Below are 18,798 nucleotides of genomic sequence, written 5' to 3' on the forward strand. Positions count from 1 at the left end.
CTACCGTTAGATTGAAAAGGCATAGAATTATAATCTAAATTATATTTTATTGGTGGAAAATGTATATTTCTAAAGCTTGAGGTTATATTAAAAAAATTCCCTTCTTAAGCCAAAAATAGAAAAGAAAAAAAAGGCTGAATTCAGATATTTTTTTCCTGCTATGGTGTAATTCTTCCCTTTCAAAGTCTATTTGAAGCAGTAGGGTTATTAACCGGTATTTTTTTTCTTAAAATATGTTTACAGTATCTTTTTCTTCATCAGATTTTCTATAAAGAAATTTTGTGGAAAAAAAATTCCAATGAGCACATAGATTTATAAAAAAAAAATTTTTTAACTTAACTCATCTATTTTGATATAGGATTAGAAATGAATATTTTAATATAAAAATATATAGATTAAATATTTATTTTTTGATGAATGACTACATTTATAAACACAATTTGATACATTGATTTTGTCATTTTAAAAATCATGGGAAAAAAAGAAATCACAATTTGAAATTAAAATTATGGTTTGCTAATTGAAACCTTGTTTTAAGTATAATTTATATTTTTTATTTCATCTAATCTTTAAATTTCAATCATGCATTTGTTTCAAAATGGTTGCTATGCATTCAAAACTATGTATTATAATGAAAAATTATTTTAGTAAGTCAGAACCTCTAAAATATTGTTATAATATAGTTTTAATATTAATTTAATTTTGACTAAACATTTATAAAGTTTTTTAATCTTAATTTAAAGTTCTTACAATGTGTTCGAATAAAAAAAAAAATCTGATTTAAATCAGAAAAATCCGATTTAAATCAAAAAAATCGGATTGATTTGATTTTTTTTTATAAAAACAGGGTGGCCACCCACCTGGAATTATCAGGGAATTTTTTTTATACTGGAAAAATCAGAGAAATATGGATAAAAACCTGGAAATTTTAAAGAAAAGCTGGAAATTTTTTCTTGTATATTTTTTTTAATTTCACTAATTTAAATTATTTGCTAATTTTCTTTATTTAAATTGTTTCATCCGTTATACCAACATTTTTTAGACGGAAATGGATCGCCAAACAGTTAGAATATCATCAACTTACTTTGCTTTCATCAAAATTTGCTCCATTATAACCATGTTAAACTAGAATACAACATAAAATTCTCCCATGCAAATGTCTTTGATCTCTATGCAGACTGTGCAATTTAGGAAAGGCAAAGATTATGGTGGATGTGGAAGACGGGGTTAGGATTCGGATTTTAAATTCTGTCCGTGTTCACACAATGATTCAAGTTTGTTCGCAATTGAGAGTGGTAATTTTTTTCTATTTTGACAAAATGAGTCAAAATGTTTTTGTATTTTTAACTTTATTAAATTCTCTAAAAATTAGTTGGTTATAATTTAATAATAGATTTTATATTGCACTCTTATTCTGAAAGCTTTTGAACTCAAAGAAATCTGTAAATTATTTTTTCTCAGCAAACCAACCAATCACGCATTTCCCCCCATCACTAGCAGCAATGTTTGTCGACAAATTGTTACAATTCTTGCATTAATGCTAATTTTTTCTATTTCATTTTAACCTCTTATAGTATATTTCTATTTTGAAAAAAGTTTTTTTTTTTAGAACTAACTATATATTAACATCAAATTTTACGGTTTTGTTGGTAAATATTAGTTTTTTGATTCAAAATTCGAATTGTATAGTTATCATAATATCGAAAGTTCGTAAATGTTGCTTGCATTCCAGAGATGATATTTCAAAACTATTCCTCTTTTTACCTAAAAAAGCTGACAATGACTAAGGAATATATAGGAAACATATTAAATGATGTATATACATAAAATGTAATTTTTTTTATTCATATGTGTTTAGTCAGGAGAGGGAAAACGAAACTTAGTGTTTTAGTTCTGCACTGTACAAGATTCCAGTTGTACAAACCAAAGCAATTAACTATGCTGAACTAAAAAACTGTGTGTTTAGATTGGAATTCTTTAAATGTTTTAATTTCAAGTAAGAAAAAAAAGTATAAATTTTAAGGAATTTTATCTATTTTTTTTTCTTCCGTAGAGTATAGAACTAAAAATTAGACAATTTTACATTTCTGACATTTATTTTTTTATACTGAATCTCTTAAAATAAAAATGCTATTTCAAAATACCATTATTTAAAAATTTGACTTGAGATATTGGTTTAAGGAAAATATGATCAGTGAATTTTATAAAAAGCACTGGTAAGATGAAATACAGTATAATGCAGTATACAGTACAGCTTTATATTGAAATGTCATTACAGTGATTCACAAAAGTGTTGATACACTTATGACTTTCAATGAAATAAGACTATCCATTATCCATTTCAGAATTTATATTTAATGATAAAAAATGTGTTCTAATCTTAACAAAACTGAAATATTTTAAATGACAATATGAAATATTTTAAAAACAAAGGAAAAGTTTATTTTTAAGGAATCAATCATCAAAAAGTGACAAAAACTTTATCCCACAAAAGTCATCATGCACTTTTAAAGAAAAAACTCAGTCTATTAGTAAATCTAATTTTTCGTTAAATTAACATTTAGTGGAGTTTCCTTTAGCATCTACAATAGCTTTTAAAGATTGAAAATACGTGTAACTTTTTTTTTTTTGTCAGGTAAAATTCGCGCAGAATACTTTTTAAAATTTTTACAGAAACTTTTACAACACTCAATTGCAAATTTATGAATTTTTCCACAAAATTTATAATTTTAATCTCTGATATGAAGTTCTTCTTTTAAGCATTTTATCACATATTGCACAGTTCAATTGAATACAGTAAACTAATTTAACATTCATTACTGATTTACCTCTTATGAAGACAAATAATCAAATTTGGTCTATTTTATTACGACCACAAGTCATTTTTAAATGATAAAATAAAATATTACAGAGTTAGCAAGCAAAAATTAAAATATAACTTTGCTATTATAGGTTTGATACTTAATTGCTAATAAAGAAATAAAAATTAAATCAAAAATAATTAAATAAAAAAAAGCAATTGACGATAATTTTAATTCTGAGATCCAAAACATTTAAATGTACGATGACTTTCGTGGAGTAACAGTTTTGTTACTATTTGATTAAAAAATTAACTTTTGCATTGTTTTTAAAATATTCTGTGCAGTTTTGCTAAGAATAGATTATACATCTTATTATCAAATACCCATTGCGAAATATTCATTTTAATTATTGAATTTTTATTTCCTATTTCAGTATAAGTTATAAGTGAGTGAGCACTTTTGAGAGCCACTGTAATTATTAAAAATTATTGATATATAATCACCTGAAATGGTTTTCTTTTCCTTAATGAAAATATATTAAACAATACCTATCCAAGGGTTTATTGGTTATTCTGATTTTGTCATTTTGTAGGTACACTTTGAGCAAATACTATTTAAAGTAACACATTAAATTCAATAAAAAAATTAAAAATATTCAATAAAAACAATATATTCTGCAAGCTAAACATATTATTTTCTCCACTTAATTTTTTAAAAATTAATGTTGTACCAGAACATTAAAAAATAATAAAAAAATATCTTGTAAAGAAATTAATTTTTTTTTCAAGATATGTTTTAAAAAAAATGACATTTTGAATTAGATATTTTATAATACAGACACTTTTCTTGTACATATCCTACACTTTATAAGAAAAAAGGAAAAAAACACAAACCTAGAAATTTTAAGATTTTTACCTGGAAAAATCAGGGAAATTTGAAATCTGTTTTGAGTGGCCACCCTGAAAAATCAAAATAATCACGAACCCTGTGATTCGAAAATTCTGGTGTTTGAACACTTTAGAAAATTCCCTAAAATTGTGTAAACTTCCTAAACAAATCCCTAATGAATAGCATTTTTGCTGATGATTGCTTGCTTGAATATTTAAATATGTATTACTAATACATACTGAAGCGAGCCTCATTTACATTTCATTACATGAAGCGAGCCTCATTTTGTTCTAAAATGCTGAGTTTTTTTCTCATTCTGAACTACCTTAAATTAAATCTTTTAACTATCTTTGATGAATTAAATACCTTCATTACCTACATTGCCAATTTTACTTCTAAAAAATAACGAGTAAAAAGTACAAGTACTAAACAAAAAAAGTAACGATTTAAAAGTACATTTCTAGGAAATCGAAAATTCAAAGTAACCTAAAATGTTATTGAATAATATTCTTATGTTCTTAATGTTTTTGCAAAATTGTTATTTATTTAATTATTTTTAATTTTGAAAGTTATGGACACTAATATTCTTCTGAATTTAAAAATAAATTATAATTATACTTTTAAAATCAAATATAATTTTAATATCAAACTTTTTATGGATTTGCAGGAAAAAGAAATTTTATTTATTGATTTTAATATTTAGTTTTATTATTTTTATTTATTTAAATTACCATTGATTTAAAATTGTTTTACTCTAGAAATGAGTTATAAAAGCACAAACACAAACAAAGCTAACACAGGGTTTCAGATAGCTTTGTGATCTTTGAGCTTTCAATATTAAATTATTTTTTCATTGGATTGTTATTTGATATTATAAATTAATAAAATTAGTTATCAGTATAATGTTTGTATTTTTAAAACCTTAAATTTATTTTTTACGTGTTTACAATTAATATCCTTAGCAAAATTTGTTGCTCTGTACATAACATGCTATGCAAATTGTTTTCTTTGTGTGTGTATATATATATATAATTTAACAATTTCTGAAAACATACTCATATATATGTATCTTCTTCAGGTGGTTTTTTCTCCCTTTTTTGCATATAAAATTAAATTATAGTAATGTATTTTAAAAAGGGTTAGTGTCTAAAAAGTGTATTTATTCTCTTTCAGATCTCTTTACGAGAGGTATAGATATTCAGGCAGTGAATGTTGTGATTAACTTTGATTTTCCGAAAATGGCTGAAACCTATTTGCACCGTATTGGCCGATCTGGAAGATTTGGCCACTTGGGCATTGCCATAAATTTAATAACTTATGATGATAGATTCAATCTTCATCGTATTGAACAAGAATTAGGAACTGAAATCAAACCTATCCCTAAGGTAGGATTTTACTGTTTTTTTTTTTAAATCTCAACATTTTTATTTCATGCAATATTTATTACAATGCATGAATCACGAAATGTTAATTTAAACAATAATTCTATCATTTTTTCTCAACCAGTTTTTCAGCAATTAATTCTACTGATTTCGCATATTTTTAATTTCTTGATAATTTTAATAAGATATTTGTTTATGACGATCTATGAATGGACTGTAATTTCAACGATTGGTTTTAATAAAGGACGTTCACCATAGAACAAACTATATATTTTTAATTGATATCCAAATTTTTATTATAGGATGCTCACTATAGCGTATCCTTAACGAACGACGAATAAAGTAATTATAAACACAACATTATAAGAAGAGTTCGCCAAATTGGCAAGCTATACTATTCTTTACATGGCCACTCAACACATTTCGATGCATGACATTTAACAATATTTATTATAACATATGCACTCGAAGTATATTTAAGTTTCATCTTTTTCCATGCATCTGATTCGCATGATTTTGTCTTAGATACACGAAATTTTCTCGTCAATCTTTTTTTTTTTTCTTTCCAGTTATTGCCGTGGATTTCAAGTTTTTCAAAATCCTTCTATTTTTTAGTTCCATGAAGGAGATGCGAAATTTAATTCTTTCACGTTCTATGTGTTGGTGCGAGAGAAATTTTTTCTCCTTAAATCTTATAAGTTACTTCAGTGCTTAAAAAAAAATAAGCATTAATAAACTACTCACTGAGAAAAAAATATCAGAATTTTTTTCAGCAATCTATTATCTGATTTAAGCAGTTATGAGTAAGTTCTTCAAGTTAGATTTTGAGAAGTTATTTGATACCTTTTTTTTATTGCTAATGCTAAATATATAAAATTTTGAAAAACTGAGTAAACTATTTACTTTCGGAAAAAAATATTTCAATTTGTATATCGTACAAAAATGCCAAATATATAAAATTATCCATTTTAGATTTTTGTGTCGCTTACGTCTAATTTTCTATTGCTGGACAGAACAGTTTATCACTTTAACAATTGTTTGTGCTCTAGTGCCTAGACTACTATATATTTTCCAGATTTTTTTTTTTTTACTGATAAGAATTTTAGTTTCCAAATAAGTTATTCATAACTGCCACCCTTTATGAATTTTTGTAAGTAATATTTCAAGTGTTATCAAAGTTTGACTGTATTAAATTTAATTTAAAATGGCTTCAGATAATGAATAAATTGAACCTAGCCAATCATGCTTCTACTCTTGGCAAGGATTATTTTATCCTTGGAAAGAGTAGCCAGACTGAATGCATGCAGCAATTCATTTTCTGTTTTATTAAAATTTTCAAATTATTTCAGGTTATCGACAAAAGTCTTTACGTTCCCGAATTTCAGTTTGAAGAAACGGAAACAGAAAGAATAGCCCGCCAATAAATGCTCATAATATCATAGGTTTGTAAAATGTTTTTTTTTTCTTTTTTAATTGATTGTGCTTTTTTATATTGTTTATGTAGTCTCATGGACACAGTCGTTAAAGCTCTTGATTATGAATATCCATTGCACAGCCTCTCCTTTAAGTTCCTGAAATGAAATCCTTTTTTAAAATTAATTTGGGCAAATTTAATCATGCAAATTGGTCATATTTCCGAAGAACGAGTAGTCTGTTAAAAACATTCCAGATTTTTTGAAGAAAACGAATCGTCGATAAACGTGATGAAATTTTCTTCTCTTAAAGTAGATTGGACATGATAATTTTAAAATGAATAATGCAATGACTACTGTTCTGAGCAATTTGTATACTAATGTCTAAATAAACAGTACAGAGTCATTCAAAATGAATAGTGATTACTTATAGCTATAATTATTTAATGAAAAGTAATTTATCGATAAGATAAACATAGAATGTGGGTGTAACGTCAAACCTTTGCGTGAGTTCATTAGTGAAAATTGCCAGTCTCATTCATGCCATAATTGCCAGTCTCATTCTATCTATGGGATTGTGTAAAAAAGTATGTCCGTCCCAAGTCGGAAACAATTGACGAACTCCTTCGCATCTGTGACTGCCCAAATACTTCAGAGTAAAATTAACTACTGCCTAGGTGTTGTCCGTATGACTGAAGGAAGTCGCATACAAAACGTTTAAAGTTTTATTCACAACTTTATTGTTATGCAGTAAACTTTAGTTGGAAGTTGAAATTATTTTTAAAAAATTTATCTTGATCTACTGTGTTTCACATATATTTAAATGGTTATAAAAATATTTTTTTAAAAATATCACATGTTGACTGATGAAAGCATTTGCTTTCTCTCATTGATCCTGATGAGATGTTTTTGAAAGGTGCTGTTAAAGTTATAAAAAAGGGGGCCTGCACAAATTTCCATGTAATCAATGATAACAAACTTGACCTCAATGAGTCTGCAATAAATAATTACCATGACCATATTGATGCTGCAAACAGCATGACTCAGCTGCATGTAAGGAAAGCACACTAATGATAAATCACTCACCATGCCTTCAAACTAATAATTAATTGGAAAATCTACATAATGTAACAAAAGCATGTTTGACGCATAATTGTTAACTTAAAAACGGATCAGCGTATTGTGGGCAGTAAAAAAAAAAAAAAAAGTGAAAACTTGCTAAGTAAGGCGTGGTGGCTCAGGGGATTGATTGCCTTCCAGTGAGGTGAACTGGGTTCGAGTCTAATGCTAGTCCATACGATTTCCGCACCCAGATTGCACAAACGATGGTGCTAACGTAAATTATCCTCTGTGGTAAACTCATCACGGGTTAGCCCCCCCCCCCTCGCTGTCAGGCTAACCTGGATGGTTTTCCTCTCTGTGTACTCGATCCAGAAGTTCCCTTGTCTTCTAGATCGGGTTCAAAATGACGAGGCTATGAAGGTGAACGAACATGAGTAGTCGTAAACCCATAATCTGAACTTGAATCTACTGTTTTTCAATGTTTTTAAGTGTACCTAACTTCGAAAATACTTGTGTTTAAATAAAGTTTAATTTGTATTTTTATTGTTCTAAGGAATAGTTAATCTCAGTATAATCTAGATATTTAAAATAAATAATGAATATAAATTTTTTTTCCTGGCCTTCTTTTCCTACCATACAGAGTTTGTCAATTTTTTATTATCTTTAAAATTTTAATATCTTGAAGTAAATTTGCTTTTGTATGTATTTATTTTCTTTTTTTTCTTTTCAGATTTTTTAAAATTTCAACAGCTGTGTGGTCTCTTGAGATTTTAGTTCTCCTGTACAGATTTGTTGAGGCATAGTCTGCCAGTATTTATTTTTTACTTATTTATTTTTCCAATTACCTACAAGTTAAACAACAACACAAGAAATATCCAGTTTGGGGATCTGTGCCTTCCTTCATCCATTTCATAAAGCACACAATAGAAGATATTTTTACTGTTTGGGTGCATTCTTTGCCAGAAAGTACATCTTCTATAAGAAGGCTCCAGAGACAAATTTGCGTGCGAGCTTTTCTTCGGAAATTTAAAATAATAATAATTAAAAAAAAAAAAAAACTTTTTAAAGAGAAAAAATAATTACTAATCAAAGGCTTGGCACCTGTCAATCTTTAATTTCAAAGAGATTGTTTTCTTTTTTTCACAGCTGTGTAAATATCTTGTACAGATGGGATTTTTACGTGTTAATGGGTGTCATTCTTGTACATATACACCCCCTACCCCCGAGAATTGAGGAATGCCATCATTTCACCAAGTTATGTTCTGAAGAACAGTTTTTCTTCAAAGAGAGATGGATCATCTGGATGGCCCTTTACTAGTCTTGTCACCAAGTTTCTTTTTCTTTGCATGCCTGCCATATTTTCTTTACATTGTGGTATGGTTTTGCAGCATTAAAAATAAGAGGACACACAAACATTTCTGTCGTATGAGGAAACTACGCTATAATTTGGCAGTACCGCCTTGCAATCCTGTCTTTCCAATCATAGTCATGACACTTAAAATATTTTCTAGATTTTAATGATTTTTTTTATTTAGTTAACAGTGCAACCAAGCGTTTGAGTTACTACTAGTATATTTTGATTGAATGCAAGTCTTTGAAAATGATTATCTCTCTAATAATTTGCAGTATTATTGAATGAACTGTATAATTCTCTAAGAAATATCTGTAGTGTAAAAATACGCTGAATATTTCTCAGTAGCAGTGTAGTTTTATCTTCAAGATATTGTACTGCAATCTTTTATGCTACGTGTCTTGTTAAAAAAAAAAAACTTTTTAGTGTTGAAAGTCATAATGCTGGCAGGTACGTACAGCTTCGAATTTACGAGCACTCTCCAGATGGTCCTCGCTCTCACCGTAGGTTTTCTACACCTATTTTTGTAAGCTGAAATTTCTGTTGAATAAGTATTTTTCTACACATTTCCCTCATAATAATGTTTTTGCAAATGTTCACTTTTTTTTAAAAAGAAAAAGAAAGAAAAGATTGCATTCAGAGGTTTTAGGTGAACATTTTCCTTTCTCACTTTTTTTTTTCTTTGTTTTGTCTAGAAAAATACTTATTCAATGACATGTAAATAGTTATATATTTCAAATTGTGCCGAGTTTAAAAGTGGAAAAAGATAAGTTTTGTGGGGCCAATTCACAACATGGGAACTCTGAAAGAAAATTTGAGACCTTTGTGCCCTGTTCTTAAAACTGTTTATTGCAAGATTCTGCTTGGCATTGTGAAAAAGTTTTTCCCTTACGAAAGGTGAATTCCGACCATGTTATGTATTTTTGTTTCTCTACTTTATTTCTCTCTATAAAACCTCTGATACTTATAAAAAGAAATTGCAAATACACTTCTATGTTCTGTTTCTTTTTTTCCCCTCTTCATCTCCTCCCCCTCTTTTTTTTTTTTTTTTTTTTTAATTTCAATCGGGAACTGGAACTGTATTTGCAATTTCTGCTGCAGTGAAACCCGATCCATGCAAGTTTTTATTGATCTTTTTTGGTTTTAAATTCAATAAAAAATAATAATAATAATTTTTGAATAAGCTTTGCATGGATCGGTTGAGTACAAATATATGTAGAAGCCGCAGTGGATCCCTTGCTTGGCTTGCTCATAGTTTCACTGAGTTTGGAATGTATGTTGTTGAACTGCACTGAAAGATCTGCTTTGATGTTTTGGGATCACTAAATTACCGAAAAATAGATTACCTTTAATTTTTAGTTGATGATTGATTACTTAAAAAATATGAAATGACATTTCTTAAAATAAAACACATTCTGATTGGCTGTCTTGTTTATTATTTTTTTATTAATATCTGTATTAAGTTGAATGATTTAACTTGTAAATTATATTTCCAGAGGTGAAGTAAGACTGTGATGTTAAGATTTTGGCATAGCGATGTTTCGGTAGATTAATGTTTTACATTTAGTACCGCATAAATTCACAATTAGTAAGTTGCATTTTATTTTGTTATAATTCTCAATATTTAAAGACGTGGATATCTGCAAAATAGCGGCATAACTGAGAAATTCATGTCTGCAAAACAATGAGTCACGATGTCAAAAAGGCAGAAATACAACAACCACTGCACACTTCCAGAGGAAAATGCTCTAACCTCGAGCTTGCAGGCATCTATGTACTATCTGGAACAATGTTCTGTAAATATCGTACACATCTCAGTAAATTACAATTTCCGTTGCTCCGAAAAATTGCCAATCCAAATATTGGATCGACAACCAAGAGTTCTGAAAGTTTTGTTTACAACTAATCTATGATCATTTTTTCGATTTTTGACAATTCTTAAAATAAGTTTATATTTCTTACTATTATGTATAGGGGTAGCTAATATTTAAAGGCCTGATGGTGATAAACTCATTCACTTAAAAGTTATCAGTTGCTTATTTGTGTACAATTCCTGAAAAATCTCCCAACTTTTTCCTAGAATTAGTGAAATAATCAGGCACTCATTGGGTAACATGAAGAGACACGTTTTTCGTGGAATTTTAATGAATGACCTATATTAAGAGTCTAAATAGAATGATAAAATAGCAACATTGATCTTTATTTAAATTGTAAAAAATGAGATAGGTTACGAGACTTGTGTGTTCTGTTACGATTTTAATGGCGTTCATCTTTAAAAAAAAATTTTTTTTTACTGATGGGTTGAGCTAGCTTTATTTAAATATTCAAAGGCTATACTGAGTAGCATAAATAGAACTTAGTTTCTGTTTTTAAATGGATGACTGCACGCTATATTTAAATGACTGGCTATACAAGACATTAATGTTATTGAAAATTCATAATCATTTTAATGAAAAATCTAATTGTGTGGATATAAAGGTTCTCATAAATCGTCCAGGGCTGTCAAAAATTCCCCGCGGACGGCCATTTTTCCGTTAATGTTCGTGATACATTTTCAATTTTTGTTATCTTGCAAGAGTCTGGCACCTCACGTCTAAGATGACCCTCTAATCTAGAAATACAGCAACATACTGTGCGTGTTGGAATTGATGTTTTCTCTGTCTGGGAGTACTGCAGCGGTTGAAAGGGGCTTTTCAGCAATGAACTTACAAAAAAAAACATATTACGTACTGGTCTTAAACAAGAAGCGTTAAACGCAATTATGAACATCTACCTAAATGGAAAACCCCTTTCAGATTTCTGTGCAGAAACCTCTGTAAATCATTGGCTTGATTGGGGAACTGGCAAAACGTCCTATTTGATTCATTTAAAAAACGCAGTACTCTCGGATAAATTGACATTCCAGATAACTTGACCTTTGTCATTTAAATTATTTCATAAAAGAAATACTAGGTTACTATTAATAACCTTGTATTTCTTTTATTGCTGTATAATATAATCCTAATATTTGTAATCGTAGTAACTAATTCATTGTGCAATTTATATAAATGTTTCTAATAAATAAGAGAAAATATATTTTTATTTAGAAGCTACGGGTTAGTTTTAAAGGAGGACTCGGGGACGGGTAAAATTTCTGAGTTTTTTCGAGTCATTGCCTTCATTTATTCATTAACTAGTCATTTATTCATTAACCTTCAAGCACCGCAGTAAGTCCGACTGTATAACAGAAATGTCAAGCTCTAGTTTATTAAAATCATTTTGTAACGCCGTTTCTCAAAATATAAATAGAACTTTTTACTGTCTTGGGGGGGGGGATATTTTATTCGTTATTATGAGTAAATTTTGAATTTCAACGAAATGTTTAGTTGATAAGCTACGTGTGATTTATTATAAAATTTTCTATGAAAAAAGAATAATAAATTATGCAAATCGTAATAAAAAAAACCAATTAACTTTATAACTTTAAAAATAATGAAGTTTTTGTGTTAAAATGAGTTAATATTTTAGAAACAGCTGTGCTCGTTTAAAATAAACTTGACACATAAGGAAATAAGTCTTATTTTAAGTGCCTTGAAACTACCTGGTACCTGAAAGAGGTTCTAGAGCTTCGCATTTAAAGTATCTTTTTATTTTAAATACGTTAAAGTAATTCAGAAAATAACAAATTAAATACCTATTTTAATTTATGGTAAAAAAATATTGAGAACATTCTAAAATACCTATTCTTTAATTATAAATCATCGAATTGAATGATAATATATCTAGAAATCGTAATTTGTATAAAGTGCAAACTATCTTTCAAAACCGGAACTAATAGCCAATCCATCTCCCCCCCCATTTAACTGAAAATCAATTATTTTCAATCCAAACCAGTTACTTAATATCAGTGCCTGATCTATCCTAAGGCATAGGGCTCCTACATGTCTGTGGACCCCCTAAATGTTACCAATATATTCTATTCGTGATTTTAAATCAGAGTTAACAAATATTGAAATAAGTTTAAATTTATCATTTCAGTTAAATAAGTATTAAATTTACTCATGTTAATTTAAAAATCCCTTCTTAATTAAATAAAATGGAAGAGGAACAACCCCAGCTTTTCTAGATCAGGCCCTGCTTAAGTTGAATGAGATATTCAGTAATGAAAATTTTTTATACATCTGCGTCATCACTAACAACCCCTGTCTATTGGATTTGAACCGAGCCAGACGTATCATACAGATGCTGCCATCTATTATTAATAATGTACTCCTATATATTAAACGTTATAATATATAAATCTCCGTTTTATGCGATCAACAATATTTATGGCTGTTAAAAAGTATAACAGACAGAAATCTTCCTGTAAATATACTGGATTATAACTAGTGACGCCATCTTTTGAAGGTTATAATAACTAACGTTGCTCATTAAATGCGTGATGAGGCAAAACTGCATATGTAAATAAAATACGAATTTTTTTTAGTAAAGATTTTCTTCAAATTCAGAATTGTAAAGTAAATGATTCTTAGATCAAATTTTCAAAGAATAAAATTACTGATTAAAATCTTTATAGTTACATTGGTTTCAGTGTTAGGTGTATAGAGAAAAGGAAACCTTTTTTTTTTTTTAAATTGTTCTAGTTAAAAATATTGAATTATTTGTGATGAAAGTGAAATAAGTTTTTTAGGTATGAAATTTATTTGATCTAAAATTGTTTTATTTTGAGATTGAAGAGAAAAATTGGCATAGTTTAGAATAATTTAATTAAATAATTTCTCGGTTGCTCTACGACAAAATATATACATTTTGATAGACCGGGGATTAGCAATCAATGAAAGACCCCTGATAATATATATTAATAAAAATATTTTTGATATCGCTACTTTGCTTAGCATTGATGCATACACAAGAGTTAATATGTAAATTCTAACATACTGTATATAATCTATTTTAAGTGAGGGCAAATTTTTATTAAAATAGTCTTTTCCTTTCTCTATACTTCGGGGGGGGGGGGAAATATAGTAACAAATATTACAATGATTTGAATTAGTAAATCAGGCCTTTTAAAATTTAACAGTATCTTCAGTTGAACGAATGAATCAGTTTGTTGATCATGAAGGTTTAATTTACATTTTTATATTGGCAAGAAGCTGACACTTATTTAGAAAAGAATTCTTTACTATCAATATGGATACAGTCTTCCAAAAAATTTTAACATACTAGTCGCATTAAAAGAAATTTTTCTATACCATGCATTTTTTTAAGTTTATATAATAGTAACGAGAGGGCAGCACCAGAAACAAACCGGCATTTTTTGTATAATTATAGGTTGCAATCGAAAATTTCGGTCTGCTCATATATGCAATAAATTTGCTTGCTTTATTAATATATTCAGTGAGAAGCATAGGGGAAAAAAAATCACCGTTTAAAAAAGCTTGATTAAAATTATCGGAACCTGTTTGAATGTCTGATAAAACTTCTATTATTTATAATAAATTATTTGCAATAATTATTTATATAATATGGTTTTAAGTACAGTTACGACAAAGTTTTTAAATAGTTAAATCTTTCGGTTTGAAAATTTAATTACAGAATAATTTCTCTTCTCTTCATCATAAAAAAAAATTATTTTACAAATCTTAATTTGAAAAAAAAAAATATTTTTTTAATATTTTGTCTCTTTTTTTTTCCAATAAAAAAAATTAAAACCATTTTAATGAATTGTGACTTAAAGAAAAAATGTAAATTTTATTTACTTAGAAGGAAAAAAATTTTCTCACAATTTTTACTGGATGACACCATTAGAAGTAATCTTTTTCATTTGAAACCAGCGTATGTTTTAAAACACTTCGTGTTTGAGTACTATAGTTAAGTATTAATAAAGAGTTGTATTCTCCTATTTCAAACCTATGCAACACTAACTATTCTTAACATTAACAATTCAAAAAACTAAATAGCTTCATTAATCATTTCTAATGATATTTATATGCTTACAAATAAGTTTTATGCATAAATTATTTTGAACGGTTACGTGCGCTCATATTGATTTTCCAAAAGACAGTCTTTTGTAATTACTTAGAAATTATGAAACAGAGAGAAAAAACTTAGTTTTAAATACTAATTAGAAAATTCTCAAAATTTAATTGCCACATTTCTGCACATTTTAGTTGACGCTTGTATATCAGATATACTTATATCATATAGAGACAGATATGTTATATAGAGAGATACCCAAATGATGTGTATTAATGATTCTATGTATACACCTGTCATTCATTTGATCTGCAATGATTTTATTGGGTTATTTTACATATATTTATCTGATGTATATTGAATAATTTATTGACACGATTTGAAATCATGACATAGAGATCGACCCATTTCCCTTTTTTTACGATTAAAGTGCATGAAACAGTGCCGTAACTTCACCCCTCGGGGCCCTGGGGCAAAAATTTTTGGCGGAGGCCCTTTCAAAAACTTTCACTACTCCATCTCTAATCGTGCTTTAGCTATTTATGTATCATGTTAGCGAATATGTTTATGAAAACAAGTTATTTGTTCGCATATAAATTGGATAACAAAACATTGTAAGTTTTCCACATGGCAAAATACAAAATTTCAGCGAAATCGATTAATCCTGAGAAATTAAATTTAAAAAAAGTCGTACTTATAAAACTCAATTTCTCAAGAACTAATCAACCAATTTCGCTCAAATTTTGTATTTTCCATGTGGAATTAGATACTTTAAAATGATTAAAAAAAAAAAAATTTAAAAAAATATGCCTTGCGATTCAAAAGTTTTCAGACTATTATTGTCCCGCAGTGAACTGATCGTTAAGACACGGTTCCCAGCAGATCACCGAAGTCAAGCCTCACTGGCTGCTGTCAGTGTGCGGGTGTGTGACCACTTGGATCAGTCTGCGTAGGGACCGAGGGTGTGCGGTATTGGTCCTCGTTAAACTGTTCTAACATAAAATGCTCGAATTCACGTGCAGGTCGCCAGGCTATCGAAGCGGGGGTGCCATCCCCTCTGCAGAGGATCAAACCTCAAGGGATGTTCCCCAGACCGTCGCCAATAGCTTATTGTGTAGCACTAGTACAACGTAAATGATCAACAACATCAGACTATTATTAAATAAAAAATACTAAATATTTACTAAAAGTTATTTTTTGCATGGCTCTTATCTAAAGATAACTCCATTCAAAAATTAGATAAAAGAATTTTATAATAGTGTGCAAAAATTTTTCAATTCCCTTAACATTTGGGGGTCCAAACTTTGGGTAGCTCACCCGACCCAACTATTGGGACCATATTTCCCAGATTACAGCAACCTGTATTACGGGGGTTAGAAAATCGAATCTGTTGAACAAAAGTTATGTTTATTCAGGGAAAGTATGTTTTTGTGTCTGATTGCGTAACTTAAAATAAAATATCGTGCACTAATTAATTTGTATATTTGAAGTCACACCCTCGAATTATTAAGATGGAGTCCTAGAACGTGAAGATCCGATCATCAAATTAAAAGTTATTCAGGATGGTACGTTTTTGGTTCACTGCACGTAAATGTTACCAATTTACGGCATCTCACCGAGGAAATATGACTAGGGGGGAAAAAGGCTATTCATGTTGTCTCCTCTTGTCTGTCCCCCATGCCCACAGTAGCCTCCTTTTCCTCTAAATATAATGCTAATCATAAAATACCAATTTTATAAACCTGTTGAATCCGGTTACTATACCGGATTCAACAGGTTTAGGAAGGTCTTTTCAAGACAAAATCATTATAATAATTAAAATTATTTTTTAATTTCAAATCTAAAATTTTTTGATCGCGTTATGGAAACTGAAGGAAATTATAGACTTTTATTTCTATCGGCACATATATCCACATTTTAAAAAGTCCTAATTGAAAAAATAAACAGAAATTTTTTCTCTATATACATCGATTAACAAATAACAAAGTTGCTTTACTCCAATATGGACAGGTCCCTAGAAAATATAGCTATATTTTGAAAAGAATTCGTTCTTGAATATTTGGCCTATGTATTCATGACGCCATGTAATCATATCGCTGGTTCAAAACTAAAACGATACTTCCGCACTCACTTCTCATTCAAATAACATGAGTGCAGAAGTGTCGTTTTAGTTTTGAACCAACGATATGTGGCAAAATTATGACAAAGAGTAATAGTTTTTTTTTATGAAAGAAAAATGAGAAAAAGTCAAAACATATTTGCTAATTAAAAAAAAATTCTTTTTAATGGTTTGTCATGGCAATAAATTTTAATTGCTACGGATTTCTAAGCTAATGTTCATAGTTTTTTTATTAAATTAAATGCGTTTTTTTATTAAATAAAATATGATTTTCTTTATATAAAACAAAGATTCCATTTCATTTTTTAATGAAAACAAAGTTGTTAAAAACCCTAAAAATTCGAAGTTCCAATTTAAAAAATTTAAAGGTCTTAATAATTTAAAAAATACAAAATAAGAACAAAATCCATGCTCACAATAAACAGTAAAATTATCAATTAAAGTACTATACAAATTAAATTTTATATACGAACATAAAAAAAAGCAATTTTTATGTTACCATTCTTATAAAAGAATTCTAACAGTATATAAATATAAAATTTAAATGTATTAAATGAGTTAATGCAAACATTTACTTACCTCCTTATAAATAAATTTACATTTGGTTTTCTTGTTTTCCAAGGAAAATTTTTATTAAGAATGGGAATTATTGATATCACGATTTATGTTTGAAAAAATGAAGTTGCAAATAATTTTAAAAACTCTTAATTAAAGTTAAATTTTAATTTCAAAAATTGAACAAAACAAAAGGTGACAGAAAATTTATATCTGAATTAAAAATGGTTATTTTAAATGACGCAATTAAATGAGTTAAAAACTGGAATTTAACTGCAACGTTTTACGTTTGTCTCAGAAAAAATCTCTTGACAAAATTACCTAAATAAATGTTAACAAGAGTCATCCCCTTGGATCCCTTAAAAGCTTACATCCGTTTTCCTAGAACATCTAGATAATTGCTAGTTTTGACAACTTAAGGGACATATAGATGGTACTGTAAATATATGACATTTTATAAAAGCACAAAAGAGCCCAGGGTCATAAAAATGATTAAGGCAATTTAAAGAAGGAAAAGGTCATTTTCCCATGGTGTAAAAGGAGATGGCTATTTTTTGAGGAGTCAGATAACTGTGGATCAACTCTGTGGGGGTATGAAGGTTTTAGCACCTTCATACCACCCACAGTCAGAAGATGCTTTTAAATATATCTATTAGTCTCAGTGTATAATGCATTTTTCAGAATGCAAAGCAGTGGTGCTTATTTTAGTTTTCTAAACACTTGTTATATTTTTTTATGATGTGCTCCTCTTCTCTTTTCGTGTTTTTGTTTTGAATTTTTTTTAATAAATTAAAAGTTGTAATATGTAGAAAAAAAATGAAACAAAACCGAAGCATTTTTCTTAGGGGGGGGGGGGAATTCTATTTCAATTGGGAAAAAAAGTAGTTTCTTTTTCTGAAATTCTCAATTCTGCTTTACTTTATTGTAGCGAATGTCACATTTTCAGAAGGGGAGGCTAAAGTTTTCGATTTGGAAAATAGCTTTTAAGTAGAAAATAAGAGTAAAATATAAATTTTACTCGACTTTATTCTTGCGAATGTCTGAAATTCAGAAGGGGTGAAGTATATTCTTCACCCCCTCACTTTAAGAAGAAAATAAAATTTTCTTTTTGAAAAATAGCTTCAAAGTTTTTTTTTCTTTCCTTTTTTTCAAAAATTTTTTTTTTTACTGGACTTTATTATTTCAAATGTCTAAATTTTTGAAGATACAAAACATTTTTTAGCCTCCCTTACTTTATATCAGAAGAAATTAAAGTTTTCTATCCCCTTACTAT

At 28.4% G+C, this 18,798-nt stretch overlaps 1 protein-coding gene across 1 annotated transcript in view; it reads left to right on the plus strand.

Annotated features, from left to right (window-relative positions):
• Positions 1-10,320, plus strand: part of me31B (ATP-dependent RNA helicase me31b) — a 32,787-nt gene extending 22,467 nt beyond the window's left edge. The window contains exons 10-12 of the mRNA XM_043054554.3: positions 4,863-5,074; positions 6,421-6,513; positions 8,276-10,320. Coding sequence (XP_042910488.1) covers positions 4,863-5,074; positions 6,421-6,495 — 287 coding nt within the window. The 3' untranslated portion in view covers positions 6,496-6,513; positions 8,276-10,320. The remainder of the gene's footprint in view (positions 1-4,862; positions 5,075-6,420; positions 6,514-8,275) is intronic.
• The last annotated feature ends 8,478 nt before the right edge of the window (positions 10,321-18,798 follow it).

Source organism: Parasteatoda tepidariorum, chromosome 1, assembly GCF_982258835.1.
Source record: "Parasteatoda tepidariorum strain Cologne lab strain chromosome 1, Ptep-v5.0, whole genome shotgun sequence".
In the NCBI taxonomy this organism is placed as follows: domain Eukaryota; kingdom Metazoa; phylum Arthropoda; class Arachnida; order Araneae; family Theridiidae; genus Parasteatoda; species Parasteatoda tepidariorum.